Genomic DNA, 20,895 nt, shown 5'->3' on the forward strand with positions numbered 1-20,895 from the left:
GAGCTCATAGTGCCATATTATCCCACCAGAACACTGTGCTCTGAGAATGCAGGGTTACTCGTGGTCCCTAAAGTCTCCAAAAGTAGATCAGGAGCCAGAGCCTTCAGGTATCAGGCTCCTCTCCTGTGGAATCATCTTCCTGTTACAGTCCGGGAGGCAGGCACCGTCTCCACATTTAAGACTAGACTTAAGACTTTCCTCTTTGATAAAGCTTATAGTTAGGGCTGGCTCAGGCTTGCCCTGTACCAGCCCCTAGTTAGGCTAACTTAGGCCTAGTCTGCCGGAGGACCCCCCTATAATACACCGGGCACCTTCTTTCTCTCTGCCTGGACAGCGTGACGTGTGTGGTTGTGCTGCTGCCGTGGTCCTGCCAGATGCCTCCTGCTGCTGCTGCTGCTGCCATCATTAGTCATTAGTCATACTTCTACTGTTATTATACACATTGGCTATTGTCACACATGTATACTGCCAGATATTAATACATACTTTCAGCATATAGTACCACAGTAGCCAGAACTATAACTATAATATTATTACTTTGAATAATGTTGTTGTAAGCTACTGTCATTACCTGCATCTCTCTCTCTCTCTCTCTCTCTCTCTCTCTCTCTCTGTCTCATTGTGTCATGCGGATTACTGTTAATTTATTATGCTGATCTGTTCTGTACGACATCTATTGCACGTCTGTCCGTCCTGGAAGAGGGATCCCTCCTCAGTTGCTCTTCCTGAGGTTTCTACCGTTTTTTTTTCCCCGTTAAAGGGGTTTTTTGGGGGAGTTTTTCCTTATCCGCTGCGAGGGTCATAAGGACAGAGGGATGTCGTATGCTGTAAAGCCCTGTGAGGCAAATTGTGATTTGTGATATTGGGCTTTATAAATAAAATTGATTGATTGATTGATTGACATACACAGACAATAAGAGCTAAAACAGATAAAGTTAAATGGGTGGGCAAGTGTCTGTGCTTACTGTGATAATTTCTTGGAGTACCCTCAGATGCATCATGTCCCTTAAAACCTGTGCAACCTGAGCTAAAGGGTTATGTACTGTTAAGTTTTTGAGATATGCACATTTTTCTGAGTAGGGTGAAAAGCTCTTGTCCTCTGGTGCAGTGTTGTCGTAACAAGGGTAGAGCTTGCTGACACGAAGGCAGAAACCTTAGCTTTCTACTGCCCTACATATTATGTTTTTTATTTTAAATCTGTGTAATCAGGATCATGCAAACAACAATCTGGTCCGCTCATTGTAGTAAATACACTCATATTTTTTTATTTAAGTTTTTAATGCTGCTGTTTGAGTTTCATATTCCACCAAAAGTTTGTCAAAATGGTTTATTTTTTGTGTCAGTACTGTGAAAATATGATATGACCCATGTATTGGTAGACATATTGTATGATGGTTCTTTTTATACCATCAAAATGTAGCACATACCAAAGTTAACAGTAAAGTTAACTTACAAATAAGTCCTTTGACTTTTACATTATACATTAAATTAAAAAACTGCTTACATCTCTTTCAGGACGAAAAATTTGGTGTACTTTCTTTTTTAATTCTACTCAAAAAAAGCTTAAAGTATATCAAAGAGCACAAGTCAGATCAGCATCATTTGCTTCTAAAAAAGGGACATCTCAGTTTACTCATATTGCCAGCAGAATATTAAATAACTCCCCCATGAGGCAAAGCAAGAAATAGATTTATAATTTCAGCTTGAACATGTTGTTTAAAACAGTGTATAACAATGCCTTAATCCCATTAAGAAATATCAACCTTACATGCTTGTAGCTCTGTAACAATATTCATCTGTTCATACATTTTGTACAATAATACATGTGTTATAAATCTCCAGTTACAGTACAGGATGTACAGTTTGGTCCCCATTTGTATGAAAACAAGAATGTACATACAAAACAACTGTTTATACATTTTGTCTCTGCAGTGTTAAAATAATGAATCTATTCTTGAACAATGAGTTTGGCTGAGCAGGACGTCTCCCCATGGTCATTGGTGGCTCGACAGGTGTAAATATTGGAGTCCTCTGGGCCAACTTTGGCTAAGACCAGGGTACAGCGGCCATCTTCCTCATACTCTATCTGCACTGCGGGTGACTCCACCAGAGGCTCCTTACCACACAGCCACACCACCTCTGGGTCAGGGTATCCTGCCATGATAGAAGAGAGGGGTGAGGACAGCTTTAAAAAGCAGACCTTCTAAAATGAATGAAGAGCGTAGCTGCGTTTAAGTCTTCTGGGGGAGTTCTAGTCAAGTTGGTAGCCTTCATAGTCAAGTCAAGATGCTAGCACACTTAAATTGTAAGGCAAAGGAGTCAAGCAAGTAAAGCCCCTGCTCTGAAACAAAGCAAAAACAATGTCACAATGAACACAGGTAGTGCTTGAGCTCTTGAATGAAGTGTACCTGTAAGGTGACATGAGAGACGGACACTGGATCCCTGAGCTACTGTCTGGTCCTCCAGGCTCTGGGTAAACTGAGGCGGCCCTTGCATCTTGCGCTCCAGGGACTGCAGGGCATGCTCTGCCTCTGGGCTCAGGGGTGAGTCTGGGACAGGAGAGGGGGATACGTAGATTTAATAGGGGGGTCAAAATTGCTATGCAGCAAATCAGCAAACTAAAATGGTCCTGTGAGTGTCTTACCTTCTCCAGGGCTGGTAGGAGATGAAGAGCTGTCACTTTTAGACAGCAAAGCCATTCTCTTCAGGGCTAACAAGGCCTTACCTGCTTTCTATGTGACAAAGAAATTCAAAAGTCTGGTCCAGTAAACAAAAAAACAACACCTCAAAGAAAACATAAAAGTCCTTCACTCAGGCGTTACCTTCCACTTCTGCCTGGCAAGAAACCTCTTCATCTTCTCCTTGGACAGACTCTTGGAGGTGGCGAGAGCTGCAGGATCTAATGTCATCCAAGGGTGGGCAAGTGCCTCTTCACAGGACATCCTCCGCCTGGGGAAACACACAGAGTGTTATAGGTACTTAAGTGAAGATGGAGCTGTCTGTGCTACAGCTGTGTTTATGGAATCACCTTGTGTTCTTGTTGAGCAGGGAGCTGATGAAGTCTTTGGCCTCGTCTGTAATTTCATCAAAGCTCTCCTCATCAAACTCCCACTGGGCAGCTGTGACCAGGGCCAAGGTCTCTACATCGTTGTTACCCTGGAATGGAGACTCACCACTCAGTCTGAGGATAGATAAAGAGAGACAGCAAGGTCATTATATTGACTGTCTACACCTACAACCACTAGGTGGCATAAAAGTCTCAGACATTCAAATGATAAGCAGTCGCTCATGTCATGTCATGTCATGTTCTATTTTGTCTCTCAAAACAGGATTTGCAAGTGATTAAGATCCCTTTTCATTTCGATTATTCCAATGTTGATGTGCATGACACAATCAAATGATTAAAATAATGGTTTTGCATTTTGGCTTCTTTGTTTGTTGCTAAGAGGTAGATAAGAGTAATAATACCACTTTAATGTCTGTTTGGTAAATATGAAGCCGAGCTCAGTCCCCAGAATAAAATGTTGGAATTGTATGTTGCTGCAAACTGTGCATGCGGCCAAAACACACCGGCGGCGTCATATGACAGCAGCGTCATTGACGTGAGTCAAGTGCCGCCCCCAACACACACAAAAAGCGTCGCGCTGCGGGGCGTCAACCGGATTTCTATTGCACACTCCAGTCCGCTAGGCTGGGAAGTACAAAATAGCGCTTTTTCAAGGGCGGCGACGCTAAGTGCCGCGGTGCGGCACGTCGACGCACGTCGAGCTGCCGCCGGTGTGGGTTTGTAAATAGAAAATAATTGGGGCGGCTGTTGTGACGCGCGTCGTACGCCGCCGGTGTGTTTTGGCCTTTACGTTTCATTTGTATGATGTAGTTTAGATCAGTGGTTCTCAACATAGACTGTATAAATAATCAATGTAGCTACTGTGATGTCACCACTTGGTTAGAGGACTGACATTCTGATTTTAAGGTATGTTTAAGAGAGAAAAAGAGTATTTTTTTAAGATTATTATTAAAGATAAAAACTTTTCAAAAATATCACACAGGATAAGAGCACTTTGAAGACCTGAACACAAGCTGTATTGACAGAGCCTTGTCCTGTAAGTAAACTAATAAAACAATGGTTAAGTGTCAGGGAGAAGATAATATCAGTAGAACTCATCTCTGATGCAATATTTACAGGAAATAATTTCTAAAAATGCATCAAAATCGCTTGTCTTGCTCCAGCTTCCTGCAGTTATTGCGTTCACTGTTTGAGTTAATTGTACAGTGTATCAATTGTTCTGTACTGTTATAGTTATGCATTGTATCTATTATGAAAGATTCCAAAAGTGTCTCACTTAGTCAGAGGTCATCAGTTTTGATGGGAAAAATGGTCCCTTAAGAAACAAGGTTTGAAACCACCGGTTTAGATGGCGTATATCATATACACCATCTAAACCGGTGGTTGCAAACCCTCAGCCCATATACAGTATATGGGCTGAGTTTCTCATCAGGAGGGGAATGTGGGTGGCATGACACCTAGGTGCTAAGCTGCAGACAGCTGCAGACCACTGTCTGAGACAAACAAAAACAGGTATTTTTCACAATAGTTTGGAAATTTTCTAACTGTGTTTGTAGTGACTAAAACAGATATTTTCACCTCAAATGTGATGTTTTCCTAACCCTAAACAAGTGGTTTTTGTGCATTAACCTAACCACACGTTATTCACACCTTTGTCACAAGAGAAAAATGAAAATTGAAAGATTTAACATATCTGTTTAACATAGCCATGGCATGCAGAACCATACAATGCCAGCATTTATTGTGGAGTTTTGGTTGTGAAACCACTAACAGCAGCAGATTAACTTAGTTTAGCACAAAGACTAGAAACAGGGGAAACAGCTGGCCAGGTTCTGTCTAAGCAAAATCCACTTACTAGCAACTCTAAAAATCACTAGTTAAAACATTATCTAGTTTCTTTACTCAGTTCAAAAAACATATTGTAAAACCACGTGTTAATAGGTGGATTTAGTCACCTTTAGACGGAGCCAGTCTTGCATTATTTTTCCAGTCTTTGTGCCAAGTTAAACTAATCGGCCGCTGGCTGTAGCTTCATGTTATTGCACAGACAAGAAAGTGGTATTTTCATTTAACTCTTGGCAACAAAGCATGAAAGACAGCAAATGAGCTCTTTTTACAAGGTGTCAAACTATTCCTTGAATGCAGAGAGGGCTATGGGAGTGTTAGTGTGACTCACAATATGTAGCAGATGACCCCGATGCTCCACATGTCAGTTGCCAAAACCACAGGCTCGTAGTTGATCACTTCAGGTGCTACAAACTCTGGAGTCCCATGCATCACCTTCAGAGGTGTTTTGCCATCTGGTAAACAGAAATCTCACATTTTAGTATTTAATTTTTCACAGAAAGAACCCCTTTGCTCAAAAACAGACAGAGAAGAGACGCCATCCTACAAATATTATATAAAACTGAGCTGCACTTGAGATAATTCTCTGAATATTTTGGGGTCTTCTCTCTCAGAGCCTCTTGCTCAAAAAGTTACAAAACAGTCCATCAAGTGCCACACAGCGCTCCTTCGCTCACATGATTGCACAAGGATTCATGGGTAACAGTTAGCCTATCATGAGTTCAGGCTTTCCGTTATTCCTCTTTCGACCAGGAAAATCTGTTGAAGTCAGACATATTTAAATCTCTCTGGTCATGATGCCTGGCAATAATATTTCCCTCTGCAAATATGTAAGCTTAACACTGTGTTGTAAAAGTGTCGCTCTGTCAACACTGAATGCGTTAAATACGCAGTTCTGTAATGTCAAGTAAACAAACAACTGCACCTGTCAGCTGTGCACTTATGTAAACTAATCACCACGAGGTGTAGGCTTGAGATCATAACCTTAAGACGTAACCACTTAAAGATCTTGTTGTCCTTCTGTTGTTTGTTCTTTTAAAAAGAGTAAACACACATTTTAGATTGTGATATTTACTGGAAATGGCATACATTATAGCACAAAGCATGTAGGCTTGGTCATTACCAGAAACTTTGAGCTTTAAGGTTTACAGTTTTTGGTTCAGGTTAATGATTAATGCATATGTACAGGGTCAAGCGGGTGAGTTGGTCTGACCTGACCACATCACTATGTGTACTGTAAATTAAATCTTTTTGTAATGAACACGCTGATTTATCTTTGCTAATAATATGTTGGATTCATGATAATATTTAGATATGTTTTATTTTTTTTTAAAAAAGAAAGAAAACTGTTAATCAATTATCACACAATAATTTTGTGGCCCCCTGCAGTAACTCTGAGGAACCCCTTGGTGTCACAGACCCCCTGTTGAAGACCCAGGCACTAGACTGACAAGTAAATATATAGAGAGTTTCACCTCACGTACCAAGCCTGCTGGCTAATCCAAAGTCAATGATTTTTATGGAGGTGCCGGTGGTGTCGACGCACACAATGTTTTCAGGTTTGAGGTCCAGATGGACGATATTCTGCTGGTGCATGTAGGCAATCCCCTCCAGGATCTGCTGCATGTAGAGCACACTGGCAGGCTCGGTGTGCTCAAAGTTGTCATCCACAATACGTTCAAACAGTTCCCCACCTGCAATACTACAGACAAACCACAGTGATAGCAAATAGTTATTATATTTCTTTGTTTGCAACCAGATTTGCAGGTTTTCACTTTCACTTTGTGCTTTTATGACAATACTCACAACTCCATGACCATGACCATCTCAGGCTTGTGATCATATGCCGCGAGACACTGAACCAGTTTGGGGTGGTGGAGGTAGTTCATCAGCTCTATCTCGTTGCGAGCAGCCTCCCTCTCCTTGGCACGGCGGCCTTTGTAGAACTTTCCTGCACACACACGTCCTGTCTCTTTGTGGGTAAGCTTGAACACGAGGCCGAACTTACCCCTAATGAAGAGACAAGTTTATTCATATTTTAAAATCTCTGAGAGCTTAAGACAGAAATGTAAATGCAAACAATTTTTAATCTAAGGTTTGTGATTCTAGTATGCACATATCTGCCAAAGGGCAAGAGTACGGCACTGACGTTATTAACTGCAATTACTGGTGTTCTCATACCTGCACTGGTGTACATCTGTTATTTACTTGAGTAGAACCGTGTCTCTACATGTATGTACTGTATTTTAATCCACCCTCTGCTACACTTGGCGGGCTTTCCCTCTTTGACACAACTCACACTAATAAAAAGAAGACTTTGCCTTCAAAGGTCAAGCTTTCAGTGTTGATGAGCATTTCTGAAGAAAATTGCTCTTTAAAGCCAAGTGGAAAAACATGTTTGGGTTTTTTTCCTGACATACTCACATTCCCAGTTTCTCCTGCAAATTGTAGTGATCTGTGACTTTGTGTGAAGAGTCAATAGTGACACAGCAATATGCTTGAGGGGCCTCCTCTTCTTGTGGTTTCTCTAAATATGTACACAATGACACAACAGCTGTAACATAAGCCTCATTATATTTGCCTCTAATTTCATATGTGGTATCAATACCCAATATCTTACCTTTTTGCTCCATTGTAACCACTGGTGACACTGGTCCAGGCTCGCTTACTCCCACCGCGTTGTAGGCCCTCACTCTGAAACAGTATTCCTGTTGAGGCTGCAGCCCAGAGCACACTCTGTACGAGGTACTTTTACACTGGGCAGTGAGCTCGGTCCACTCCTTAGGCTCAGCGCGTCCTTGGTTCTTTACCTCGACCACATAGCCCAGGATGGCACTGCCGCCGTCGTAGCAGGGGCCCGACCAGGACAGCACAAGGCTGGTGGCAGAGACAAGGGAGATCACAGGAGAGGAGGCTGGAGGCTGAGGCCTCTCTGGTGAGATGATGATGATAATGATAAATAAAGTGTCGCTGACAGATAAAGTGTACTTCACATGGTCACATACTGTAGTGTGTGTGTCATCTTACCTATGACAGAAAGGGTGAGTGTGTGTTGGGCTGAGCTCTTGCGGTCCTTCACTACAACAGTATAGCGACCTGTGTGCTGTGGTTTAGCCTTTGCTATGACCAGGGTACTGCTGCGATCAGTATTTTCTACCCATAGCTCTGGACCATCCACTATCTGCAGATATAGTGTGTAAGGAAAAGAGAGAGATTGATGGGACAGTTCACCCAGAAATCAAATTTACAAATTTTCCCAACAACAATATCACAGGTTGGAAGTATGCATCTACTGCTAGCTCACCTAGCACCACTGAGCTAGCTAAACTTACAGCTCAGCCAAGGAGGACACCATCAATGTTTACATCTCGTGCTGTCACGAGCATGAGCCTCTCTTGCATGAGTAGATGCATGTTTTCTTTCTGTGCAGTGATATGGTTGGCGGGTGTAGTTGGATAAAGAGAAAAATGCTCCCACATGAAACTGCTCACAACAAGGTCTGTGGATTATCTTGGGTAACTGGGTCATGATATCTGGAAAGAGACATTGCTGCTGAGTTTTTCAAATGTATTAATGTGGTGCTTTGAGCACCACAAGCTGAGTGTCATCTAGTTCAGTTATATTGGAGAGAAGGCAGACATCTCTATGGCCGGTATCTCCAACACTCTCCACACATCAGCAACTCACACTAACCCCATCTAGACGGATAAATAGCACTATAGGTAAGAAAAAATATGTATTTTTGATTCGGAGGTGAACTGTCCCTTTAATACTGAGAGCCAGTGGAGACACTGTATAGTTAAAGTGGCAGAAAGTGGATATATAAACCATGATTTACAAATCAACACACCTGGTCTTTGTTTCTGATCCAACAGGACACTACAGGAGGACTGCCGGCGAAGTAACACGTCACACGTGCAGTTTCTCCCACCTTCACCTCGAGGTGCTGCGGAGGGTTTTCAAAATGTAATGCTGGACCTGCAGAGACAAAAATAAAGTGAGTGTTTTGACTGAGAGCCTGCCTGCTTATTGAAGTAGTATTGACTTGAAGGCCTTAAATATCCAACTGGAAGGAAACCATCCAGCGTGGCATGTAAGATAAAGAAAGAGAGACTGTGTTAGCTGGGTGGGATTGTGTGGTGTGTGGTTTCTGCTGTACTGTAAAACTGGAAGTGTGTTACTTCCCCCGAGACCCTTATTACTGTAGCAAACAGGAGACCAAGTGTTCCAACTGGAAACAAATGCAAAGCACATATAGCCTCCTTCACACAAGTACAACCAGTCCTTGTGTAATCAAGTGTGTTGAACAATGTCAAGCTAATTCACCTGTTGAACTCGCCTGTGCATCCCAGTTCAATATGTTTCAAACACTGTTTACTTAAACAAACATACTTAAAAGAGGCAAACACACATGTGAAGCCTGCTCTGTATCCTGTGGTTATACAATGTTAATATGCTAAGAAAATTCCATATATGAGCCTGAGTCAATATCATCTCTCACACTATCAGTATTCAAATACTGTGGCATCAGGATGGAGAATTTGACTAAAGACAATCTGATAAAATTAGGTTTAAATGGCTTCACAGTTTACCTTCTTAGCAGGTATGTTAGATTATTGCCTGTCCTCCTCAAGCCATCCCTTTTATCTTTGTCATAAAACCGTAAAAAAAGCAGTATGACATATCCTGTACACCCATAACACACATTCAAACCTTATTATGTGAACTTTGCATGCTTTTATTGTTACAGCCTACACCCTATGGTAAAGTTACCCAGTATATTGGAGCACAATAGCTTAAAGCCAGACAACATTATATCAAGAACAAAGACTAACAACAGGTGTAGCTCCAGGGCAAACCACAATAGCATTAGAAGCACCTCACACTCACGAAAAAAACAGTCTCTAAAGATATTAACATGAACAAGAGGAAACCAGACAATATAGCAGTGAGTAATGACAAATATAATTAAGTGGATGATGGAAAGACAGGTGCATTGCCTGGTCATTCAGCAGAGACAGTGAGAGAGAGGAGAAAAGTGTGTCTCACCTGTTCCTGAGTTGGCTCTCTTCTTTGGGATGACTTCTGCAGAGACAGATGAAGCGCAGGTAGGTTTTAGTGGGAGAGAGGTGTGGCTCTGCTTTTCTGTTCTATGGCTATCAGTTTACACACTCAGCAAGTTTTACTGTACTGTGCACTGTCCACTTCCCTACATGGTGTTCACTTGGGACAACAACCTCTAGTGGGTGTATTATTATTATTGTGGGAGTCTTACATAATTCCTAACTGATACAAATGTTGCCTGACAGCCAATCACACAAGGACTGGAAGTGATGTGTTTCCTATTTATTTAAAAATATGACGTGGATTTCCGGAAGAGGTTAAAACAATGGTGAAGAGGTTGAGATATTTTTCTGGTGCATCAAAACATGTAAGGAAGGAAGGAAGTTGCACTGTATGGGTTGTGTGTTATGATCTATAAACGGACTCCTAAAATATCCCCATATGTAAAATTAACAATTATCTGATTACCTGAGACTGGGCTGAGCTTATCAGAGCCTGTTGGGGAGGTAGGAGACTTCTGTAGCTCGTCTTTGGGAGACTGTGGTGACCTTCCATTCTCCACAATGCTCTTGGATGCAGAAGTCAGGATATTTGAGACACGATTCACACCGCAGATAGTTTCAAAGTCTGGATTGGTTGTCAGTAAGAGGAAGAGGAGATGAGACCACAGAATATCAGAAATGAAACTCCTACTTATTGTGAACAAAGGACACAATGAAAAAGTCCAATGAAAGAGGAACCCTACATTAAACTTGCAAGAGGGAGAGTTAATAATCAGCAGGAAATTGTGTCGTAGACTAATTTCCTGAGAATTTAAAGGTCCAGTGTGTAGGATTTAGGGGGATATATTGGCAGAAATAGAATATGTTTTCTTTAGTGTAAATTGGGCACCTCGGATCAACTCGCCAATCTGGCCCTGTGTGTCTAAATGCTCGCAGCTTGCCGGCAAAACAGCCCAACATTCGCGGAAAATCTGGCAGTGTAAAAGGGGCTTATGTTTGATTGCTATGTTTCTATGGTAGCCCTGAAAGGACCAACCAAACACTGGCTCTAGATCAGACCTTTCGCTTATGTATTCATGTTGGCCACCGTGGTTATCAGCCTCTTCGCAATGAGAGCATTGGAAATATATCTCTTTTTTTTTGGTGAAACTTCTTTATTCAGTGTTTTTAGAAATCACTGGGTACTTCTAATTTGGAGAGGAAAAGACCTTTGCAGTTGCACCTCCACTGAAAACTTCCTGAACATCTGGATTTTAGGTTATCAGAGAAAAAAGGTGAGTAAAAAGGTTAGCACACAGGTGCTAAGCTAGCAGCTGTCTCCGACATGGCAAACAGCATTGGAGAAACACTGATTTGTAGCATAAAACTGATTTAAACAGTGTTTCTACTGGTTTTAATCACATGATCAGTCAATTTGGCTCGCAGTGAAAACCTCCTGAATAATGAACATAAAAAGAATAAGTTTTAGCTGGTTGTAATCTGCAAGCGACATCTAGACACCATTAAATGTCCCTAAATGTTACATACTGTTCCTTTAACTCATTTCCAACATGGACCAGTCTCAAGTGTTTCCCAGTGTCTCCCTCACCTCTGACAAACACAGCAGCACAGCAGGACGTCTTCCCTGCACTGTTCTCTGCCAGGCAGGTGTAGGCGCCAGCATCTTCCGGCAAGCATTCCCTCACCACAAAACTCGTCTCCCTGCCATTGAAGGAAGGATTCCCAAAACGGGCCACTTCACCTGCCCATAGGAGCAAACAAACAAATTAGAAACACTCTCTGCTGCTGATGTACTGTGCAAAAAAAAAAAAAAACGTGGAGAAGGTCATGAGAGAAAGGAAGGGCTGACAATGATGCCGGATAAAGGAAGGTTAAATTTATTGTTAACCTCTTGAACCCTGTTGCGGATCTGTCATTGAAAATGCTTGTTGCAGGGCCAGGCATTGTTCAAACCCATACTTTGGTTTGATGTATGATAAGTATCCCAGAGTCTCCAAAAATACCAAATAAGTCAGTCTAAGTGAAGGGAAATGTGTTGAGAATTACACAAAAGACACCCAGAAAGTTTCCATTTGATGCAGACATGAAAACACAGTAGCATCGTCTGAAGGAAAATAAGCTCCAGCGTGTTGGAACAAGCACAAACAGAAGAACATCTAAATAAATAAATAAAGAGTTGATTTTTGTTGCTACTTAACAGCCATTTGAAGCCAAATGTACGAGGTCCAAGAGGTTAACTGGTTAGATAAGAACCTCAGAAACTATAAATAACCTGTTTTCAAACCAAATGTGAGTTTTTGCTGTTCTTTCTTCGTTGTTAATGACAACTTTGGATTAACGTTTCATCCTGAGCAAACATCGAGATGCAGCATTGTAAATTGTCCCTGCTTACCATTGTGCAACCACGACACTTTGATCGGCTGACTTCCAGTGAGAACCCCCCGCAGCGTGATGTCATTTCCTTCATCCACGCAGCAGTCCTGCAGTGGCTCTATGAAGACCGGTGGATCCAGACGTTTATGAGTGAAGGAGTTAACACACCCTGGATGTGGAGAAGAGGGGTGAGAGGTGAGGGGTCAGATACAGAAAATGAGCAACACACTTTCCATAACTGCATCTATTAAAGGAGCTATACGTTATCTGGAGCATTAATTAGAGGAGTGTACAACTGTTTTCTGTTTTCTCTGTTGTCGTTTCTGTCCTGAGCAGAGAATGTAATCAGGTTCCCAGGGATGCTGCTCAGCTTTCCTTCCAATTTTCCAATTGAAATTTTTGATCCATGCAGGTTATATAGCCTGTTTGGAAAACTTTTCTTGAGTGGGAACTTGCAAGCAGGACCAGAAACACTACAAACACAAACACTACATGCATATTTAGTGGGCCTAATCCCAGAAGTAAACCCCAAAGCTACGAACTTTTTTGGTGTGTGTACCAGGTGAGCAATTCTGCTGGACTGAGTAAGAGCCATCTTGGGCTCCAGTGTTTTAGTTATTAGAACACGTACAGTCTGACGACATGTTGGCATGTTAGTGCATGAGTTCCTGTGTGTGGTTCACTGGCTACAACTAATTGTTGCTGGCACCACACTGTACTGTGCTCATCTGGCAATTACCCCCCCACCCCAGCAGTTAACTCTGTTAGTACTGTTGTACTGTTGTTGTTGCTAGCACTCTTAGCAGTTGGCACACCCCTAGTTTGAAGAAGAAGGCTGCAGTCCCCCCAGCTTCTGACAGGGAACTGAATCCGTTATATTGCACTCTTCAAAGTCAAACTCCATTAAGAAAAACAGTAATTGAACACAGGAGCTGCTGATCTACCACTGCCTTGAACAGTTATTTTGTTTGTGTTATTGTGTGTCTTTGGCATTTGAAAGGGTTTTTGTCAAAGGAGTCTGGTGGCTTCGACAAGAACATAGATGCGGAACTGAAGTTGTTCATGACACTCCATCAGAACTGACGGAAAGATAAAGCGGTGAATATATTCTAAATATAGCATACACTTAAACTGATATTGATTTTTCTTAAGTGGGACTTTTTAGGTGGCTAATATACATTTTGTTGTAGGGGAGACCGGGGTAAGATGAGCCACTTTTCATATTCAGGATCACTGCATCAAGGCTATTATAGTTTTGTTGCTAACTAATATATGTGCATATATTTCAGGGTGTTATGCATCCCTACAAACAAACAGAATGAGTGTAAACATAACTATTTTGATAATATAGCATGTCCAAAAAAAGTGGTCTTGTGGCACAACTTACCCCGTGTCTGGGGTAAGTTGAGCATAGGGGTGGGGTAAGTTGAGCCATCTCCCTCCCTTTACTTACTTTTATACTTTATATACTTTATTAATCCCCCTGAGGGGAAATTCATTTTTTTCACTCCGTTGTCATGAACACACAGGTCCGAAATACACACACATGCACAAACAGGACCTATACATGCACAAAGGGGAGAGATGTCAGAGTGAGGGGGCTGCCATGGACAGGTGCCCAGAGTGGTTGGCAGTTTGGTGCCTTGCTCAAGGGCACCTCTGCAGTGCCCAGGAGGTGACCTCTCCAGCTACCAGTCCACGCTCCATATTTGGTCCGGACGGGGACTTGAACAGGCAACCCTCCGGTTCCCAACCCAAGTCCCCATGACTACCGTCACGCAGTTACAACAGCTGTTCATTTGGGGAAACAACCACTGACCAGGAGGAAAAAAAGCATGAGGAAGAAGAAAACCCGGCTCATCGATTGGCCAGGACTGAAAACAGAAATCCACCCCCTTTAGCCGGCTTGGTCACCACAAAAACAATGGAGCGGCACCAAATTGATGCAGTGTTGGGGTTTCTGTTTTTACTTTGGTGTTCAAACCTAATTGTTTTTTCACAAGAAGCTGCCCAGTATGAGCAGCAGGTGAGGCAGCAGGCGGTTCGCGTTGTTGGCTTTGTTTTTTTTCTATCCAAAATGCACTGCGCTCTACGTCACTTCCTCTCTTTGGTTCACTTCCTCTCTGTAGTTCGCTTGCAAGTGAACGGAGACCCCCAGTTTTCAAGCAGACCAGGGTTTGCTCGTTCCCAAAGGAACCGAACTATCTGTGGAAGTGGACCAGGGTTCGTTTAAGGTGGACCAAATAGCACCAGTGTGAATGTGTCCTAAGTACCCTATACAACCCCACTTCAAAATATCCGAACTGTCCCTCTAAATGAGAAGTAAGACCTGCTAGAAGTGCTCGAGACATGAATGCATGTCACAGTGTTACATCCTCTGATCTACCCTAACAGTTCACATCACTTCATCTCTTTTTCTGTTCTTCTTTTTCACTTACATGTCACATGAATGCCATTCACACTGCCCAGAAAACCACTGACATCAATCCTCTGCCTTAATACAAAATGCAGAGTTCATGGTAACAGGACTATGTTGTTTTCTTTTTAAAATGCAGTAGTGACATCTGAGCTGATCCTTCCTTGAAGCACAGGGGTGGGTATTCCCAGGAACTGCTCTCCCCCTGATCCAGTAAAGCTTCATGTATCAAGAGCACATTATCAACACCACAGGCTGACACTGAGTGGTATCACCGGTACAATTAATTGGCATTACAGAGGCCCGTCATGCGCAGTACAGTATCTTTACTAGACATGGTGTAAAGGTGGACCAAATCTGACTGTTGTGTTGTAATGCCGTGCATAGTATACTAGTTATGGTTTAACAAAAGGGGTGTTTTACCATCAACCTTTCACCAGTGTTTACAATCCTCAAGACTTCACTGTGAAGTCCGATGTTTGAAGACAGGCACTGTTCAGTCAAGCCAGCTATTTTGAGCTGCACCTCTGCACACAGACACATTGAGAGGTGGATTTTCACACCCTGCTCTCAGCATGACTCTCTGACCTCTTCTTTTTTCTTTTAAGCAAAACATGCGCTGACCTCAAAGCTTTTATTAGCAGGTTGGTGATAACTCAGCTGAACTAAAGGCTTACAGGTTGCTATAAAAACCCACTGCTGTTGGAAATGAAACTTTCAAAACACTTGCGCTGTGGCCAAACTGACACAAGTCTGTTTTTATCAGTTCCTGATGTTTTGAGATGCAAAAGCTACTGTACAAGATTGTTATCTGGTAGACAGATGTGTGTGATAATGTCTGCTCAATCACAATTCACACTGAAATGATTTGAGTAAGCAGATGTACAGTCAGTGACACGCAGACAGTTAATATGTGGCTATCCAAAAGATTAATCTTCTGTGTTATATTTTCAAATGAATTTTTACAGATCCTCAGCAAAAGCCAACAAAAAGTTTGGTACAAACTAAAAGTGTTATTTCAGGCATAAAAAATTTGATGTTCAGTGTGGACTGACATGAAGTGAAAGTCTACCACTATACAATACACAATCAGATACTTGGACATTTAAATTCAGGACAAACATGACACTGGATATGAACTGGAGTGTGTTGTCTCATCTTCTCCAGGGAAAATCATCTTGCTTTACAACATGATAAAATTAAAGCAAAGCTGTTTTTGCAGGCTTGTCTATTCAAACACTGACATTTAAAACATTACATCTGCTACCAGTTGGGTGCTCTCCAACAAACACACACCCTTAAATTATTCATCTCCTTTCTCTGTCTCTCATGCAGTCCTTACCTGTGTCAATATGTTTGTCAGAAGGCTTGGTGTCAGTAGTTCCTGGTCCATTACCTGGTGCAGACGATGCACGGTGCGGCTTGATGTGCATCCTGAAGGTTGACACATAACGCTGTTTGCTGCCATCACCGTTCATTTCTAATTAAGAACACCCCGGCCTCTGAACGGAACAACTAATAATTCACACAGTCATTTCCCAAGCTGATAATCACACTTCCTTTGTCACAGCTGTGTGGTGTGCCTGCAGCTTGATCTGTCTTCTCTCTTCTGTAAAAACCAACACTCCCTACTAACCCAATACAGCTCTGCCCTCCTCACACTTCTCTGCACATGTTCAAACTCTGTTTTCTCACCCTCCCTCATCTACACTAACTCCACCTACATCACAAATCTTTCTCTTTTACTTTGGCCTCCACGGGCAGAGCAACCATCCCCTTATCTCCCCAAAGTCACTGTAATGCCAGAATCCCCACCCGCTGCTCAAACCCCTGTCTTTATTATCATGGCTAATAGACACACACTCCACATAGACAAGGAAAGACAGAGAGGGGGAGAGCGGGAGGAAGGGGAAGGACTTATCTACCCACCCAGCCAAAGGTCGTATTGTGTGGTGTTTGTTGAATGCGCTGCTGTTTATCGATTTCCCTGTTTGCCTTCTCACTTATCAATGCTGTACTGAACTTTGTGATGCCAGCGTTGCAAAGGTCCATTTCACGCCTGTGGATTGTAAAGCTGTGATTGTCTACGGCTCATAAATCCTATGTGGCTTTAAGTCTGAGCGACGGCCCCTAGTACAGTATATCCCAGCAAATACAGGTGGCCGTTTCCAGGGTAACAGCGTCACTTCAACAGATCCACCTGCTGCTATGACAACCAGGGATGTCTCAAGAGGGACCTGCTGTTGTTCTCATGATGACAGTAGTGGAAAAAGTACACAGATCCTTTGGTTAAAAGTGGTAATAGCACACTGTAAAAATACTCCACTACAAGTAAAAGCTCTCCATTCAAAACCACTTGCAATACTTAAATATTTTCACTTTAAATAAGTGTGTCACTGCTAGAAAAACAGTCTTCTCATAAAAGTAGACTATCTATGCAGAAGCAAGATGCAAATACTTTTGAAATTGATGCTACATGACCAAAAAAAAAATGGATAAAATGGACTGTGGCATTTGCATTTGCTCAAGAGGTTGAAAACCTAAAACTACCAGAATGCACTGTGACACACTGGACCCATAAAAGCTCCTGCTGTTGGGTGATGTATGCATATTCTTGGTACATATTTTATCAGCGCTGCTTTGTTTTACAGTTTGATCTCAATATTTTCAGCCTCAGTTTTTACAGTACAAGAAACAGTGTGCTGCTTGTTCACCAATTCTCGTATTACAGCCAAACAGTGCACTAAAAATATGTTTCTGGAGACATGTTAGGCAAGAAATAGGCAATACTGTGACAGAATCTTGGCTTAGCTTCTATACTCTTTGTGTTCCTGGTGGCGGGCAAATGAAAATGTGGAAGTGCAATCTGTAGTCGAGCAACAGTCCTAGAGCCAGCAAAAACTTCGCTGGGTGACATGTTTTAGCTGAGAGATGAGCAGGGAGCTCTCAGCACTGGTATGATGAAGGTAAGTCCACCACAGCTCATTTACACATACTACCCACATTGTTATGACACAAAGCTGGTTGAAAAGCCCCTTAAATTTAAAGTATGTTAAGTATTAAAAGCAAAATGTCAGTATTTTACTATTTTATATGATGTTTTGGATTAATATTGCTGCTGGGTCAGTGTGTATGTTGTATTTTACTGCTGTAGATTTTTAAGGTTGTGGGAATCTTAACTACTTCATATACTGTGGGGTAGTTTAATCTACTCTCAACACTGCTTGGTGAACATTTGTTGTTGAGACCCAGTAGATCCCTCAAAATGCAATATCTATTATGGGATGCAATCATGAGGGATCAAATATCAGCCTCAGTGAGCACAACAGAAGCACACTGAGGTGATTATAACTTCTCTCCCCACTCTGCTCCCATCCCAGATAGCTAAATTCCACATCAGTGATCACACAGAAAAGCATTGTGAGGGGCTTGTTTTAGTTTCTGTGTGGGAAGAATTCCCAAATCAAACATTTACCAAGAGCCTGCACAGTCAGAGACACAAATGTAAGGGCATTTTTGGGATGCAGATTTTTATAAGCATACATTTGAGGTATGGTCAAATGCATGACATTGGTTAGTTGTAATTAGCAGAAGTTGTAAAGCATATTTAATAAGTGCTGCCTTGAAATTAGCCCAGTCTGTGCTAAACATCACATCATTGTCCTGAGATAAAATTAGCATAGAGATGGGGTGAAACCACTCAAGTTCACAAGAAAAACTAAACATGCATTACTCATCAGTTCACTGAACTTGTTCTTTTCCTTTCACATTTACTGGAAACAGACATCCTCCACACCTTATTTGGGATCACCGTGTAACGACAAGCTTCAACTTGCAAAGGTAGGACTGACTGATGAAGCCACATGATAATCTGTCAAAATAATCCTGGCACTTTACGCCGCTCATGCTGTGTGAGTGGTTCAATTAAGGGCTCCTGCCTGATAGTAATGGTGTTAATGGGCCTTCCAGGTAGAGCTAATAATTGTTGTGATATTAAGAGAGAGTGTCAGAGTACAAAAACATGTCACCATTTTATATGTGTTGCACATTGTGATAGACGTGATATCTAATAAGGTCTGACTCAGAGCATTTAATTATATGTGACAGCTTCCTGGGAAAAAGAAAACACGCAGAGAAAGTTGGCAGAGACTCTGAAGCTGCAGAGCTGCTCATTAAGAGGGAACAGAGTGATAATGCTGCATTTCTCCCACAGTGCCTTGACCTGTAGGAGCATAATTAATGTAATTTGGGCGTGGGGCCACTTACTGCACACAATAGAGTCTAGAGCAGAAGGGAGACATGCAGACTGACCCATTTTCTTCCCTCTCACCCTATGCATGCTGTAGCTTTTACTGGTTGATGGTGTGTGCACAGGTAGTTGGTCTGCTCTCTGTCCTTGAACAACTGCTGTGATAAAACTTAAAGGCCCCTGTCATTCCAGTGCTATCCACCATGACTGCTCAATGTAGACATGTGGGGATAGATGTAGACTGGAGATAGTCACAGCAGACTGAAGAAAGGATTCGGTCAGCGGATAGGAATCTTTGAGCCTGTTTGCACCTGGTATTAACTTGTGCCGTGGGTGATCCATCTACAAGTGGATGGCTCAGTCTCTCTGTTCACACCTGGCATTATGATGTGTCTCCTCATTCATGACTACTTGTGATCAGATCTCAAATCTACATGCAAACAAACACGTAATTTCAGTTTTGTCATGCTATAAACTCAATGGGGGTCCATCCACACACACACAGTGACAGGGCTAACTTTTCGCATCACATGGCTGTTAACTAAGGGTTATTAACAGGTTTAGTTGAGTTGAGCCATTTTGGTCTTGGTGTGAGTTTGTTGGGACCATTCAACAGCTGCTGTTAAGTCATCCTAACTTGGCAGATGCTGAAGTGACCATTTGCTGGGGGGTGAGTGGCTCCAGGGACAGTCCTTTAACGCTGCTTCTACTCATGGCAATGCCAGTAAGGTGTCATCTGAGCAGATGGTCCGTCAGTGTGGCTTTGAAGCCCGCTCTCATTCCCAAGTCGTTAAACACTGACACTTTGTCAGTGAGCTCAGGGTAAGAGCCTGACACGCAGAGGCACCTTTTGCTATTGTATGATACACACCAGTGCATAATATTTTGATGTTTAGGTACGCTGACCTGGTATTTGATGAGTGTGGATGAGAACACGTTGGGCCATGAGCGTACACACTACTAAGAGACTTTGGCCATATGCAGCTCAGACCACCTCCAAATGTGGTCTCAGCAACTGGATCACATGATGCATTGACTCATTTGGTGCATTCACACCTGTACTTACAGTTGTCCATTTGTGTTCCGATCTCCTAAGACAAATGTTCATACCAGGTGTAAACCGGGCCTTTGTAGTGCTTCAAAAGTGTACAAAGTACAAATGTAAGACTGCATGCTGTGACTACAATTGGAGAACTAACATACGAGGGTGCAGCCTCACCATAATTTGTGATTGGTGAGAAAACACGTCAGCATGTTTCTTGGCCTCTGTTTGAGGAAGTGGTTGCAGATACAAAACTTAGATAGACACTGAAACATTTTTTTAATTTAAAAAAAATAGATATGTCATTGAACTAATAAAAAGATTGGATCAAACAATAAAAAAAACTAAATAGACAATAGGAGAAGTTAAGACAACAGAAAAGCCATTAACACAAAAAACACTTTATGTTCTGGCTGTAGAATTAAGTTATGTTGTTTCGTTATTCAGCACATAATTTTACATAACATGCTGTTTTTGTTGTTTTTTGCAACACTGTGTTTAATCCATAAATCCTATTGGTGAGCGACAGTAAGTTAACAAATATATGATGAAACAGTGCTAATACTTATGACCTCAATATGGAATGTCTCTATAGTGCCATAATAAATGAAATGTCTCTGATATCATCACATATCTGAAAGTACATTAATCAAACCATATGTGTCACATTAACACCACCCGGTGTCAAACTTCTGTTTGCTTTCTGCAGAAACCTGTTTTCACATGTGATGCTAATGTGACAGTCTTGTTGAGTCAGGTTTGTTTCTGTAGTAAAGGGCAGAGAGTACAATGGAATCACCCATAGTTGACTTAATAGTAGTTTCAAAAAGTCAGTCA

The 20,895-nt window shown here is 42.0% G+C and overlaps 1 protein-coding gene across 1 annotated transcript; it reads right to left on the bottom strand.

The window, feature by feature from the left end:
• Positions 1-1,260: 1,260 nt before the first annotated feature.
• On the bottom strand, positions 1,261-16,548 carry mylk5 (myosin, light chain kinase 5). The gene is made up of 17 exons (XM_049561187.1): positions 16,110-16,548; positions 12,371-12,520; positions 11,567-11,719; positions 10,445-10,603; positions 9,962-9,997; positions 8,763-8,890; positions 7,940-8,093; positions 7,533-7,844; positions 7,337-7,439; positions 6,719-6,922; positions 6,397-6,614; positions 5,244-5,367; positions 3,029-3,181; positions 2,823-2,949; positions 2,645-2,732; positions 2,409-2,549; positions 1,261-2,154 (listed from the first exon to the last, which is right to left on the bottom strand). The coding sequence occupies exons 1-17, from the start codon at positions 16,243-16,245 to the stop codon at positions 1,949-1,951; spliced, it is 2,592 nt and encodes an 863-aa protein (XP_049417144.1). The 5' UTR covers positions 16,246-16,548; the 3' UTR covers positions 1,261-1,948.
• Positions 16,549-20,895: the final 4,347 nt, after the last annotated feature.

Source organism: Epinephelus fuscoguttatus, linkage group LG19 (genome assembly GCF_011397635.1).
Source record: "Epinephelus fuscoguttatus linkage group LG19, E.fuscoguttatus.final_Chr_v1".
Lineage (NCBI taxonomy): Eukaryota > Metazoa > Chordata > Actinopteri > Perciformes > Serranidae > Epinephelus > Epinephelus fuscoguttatus.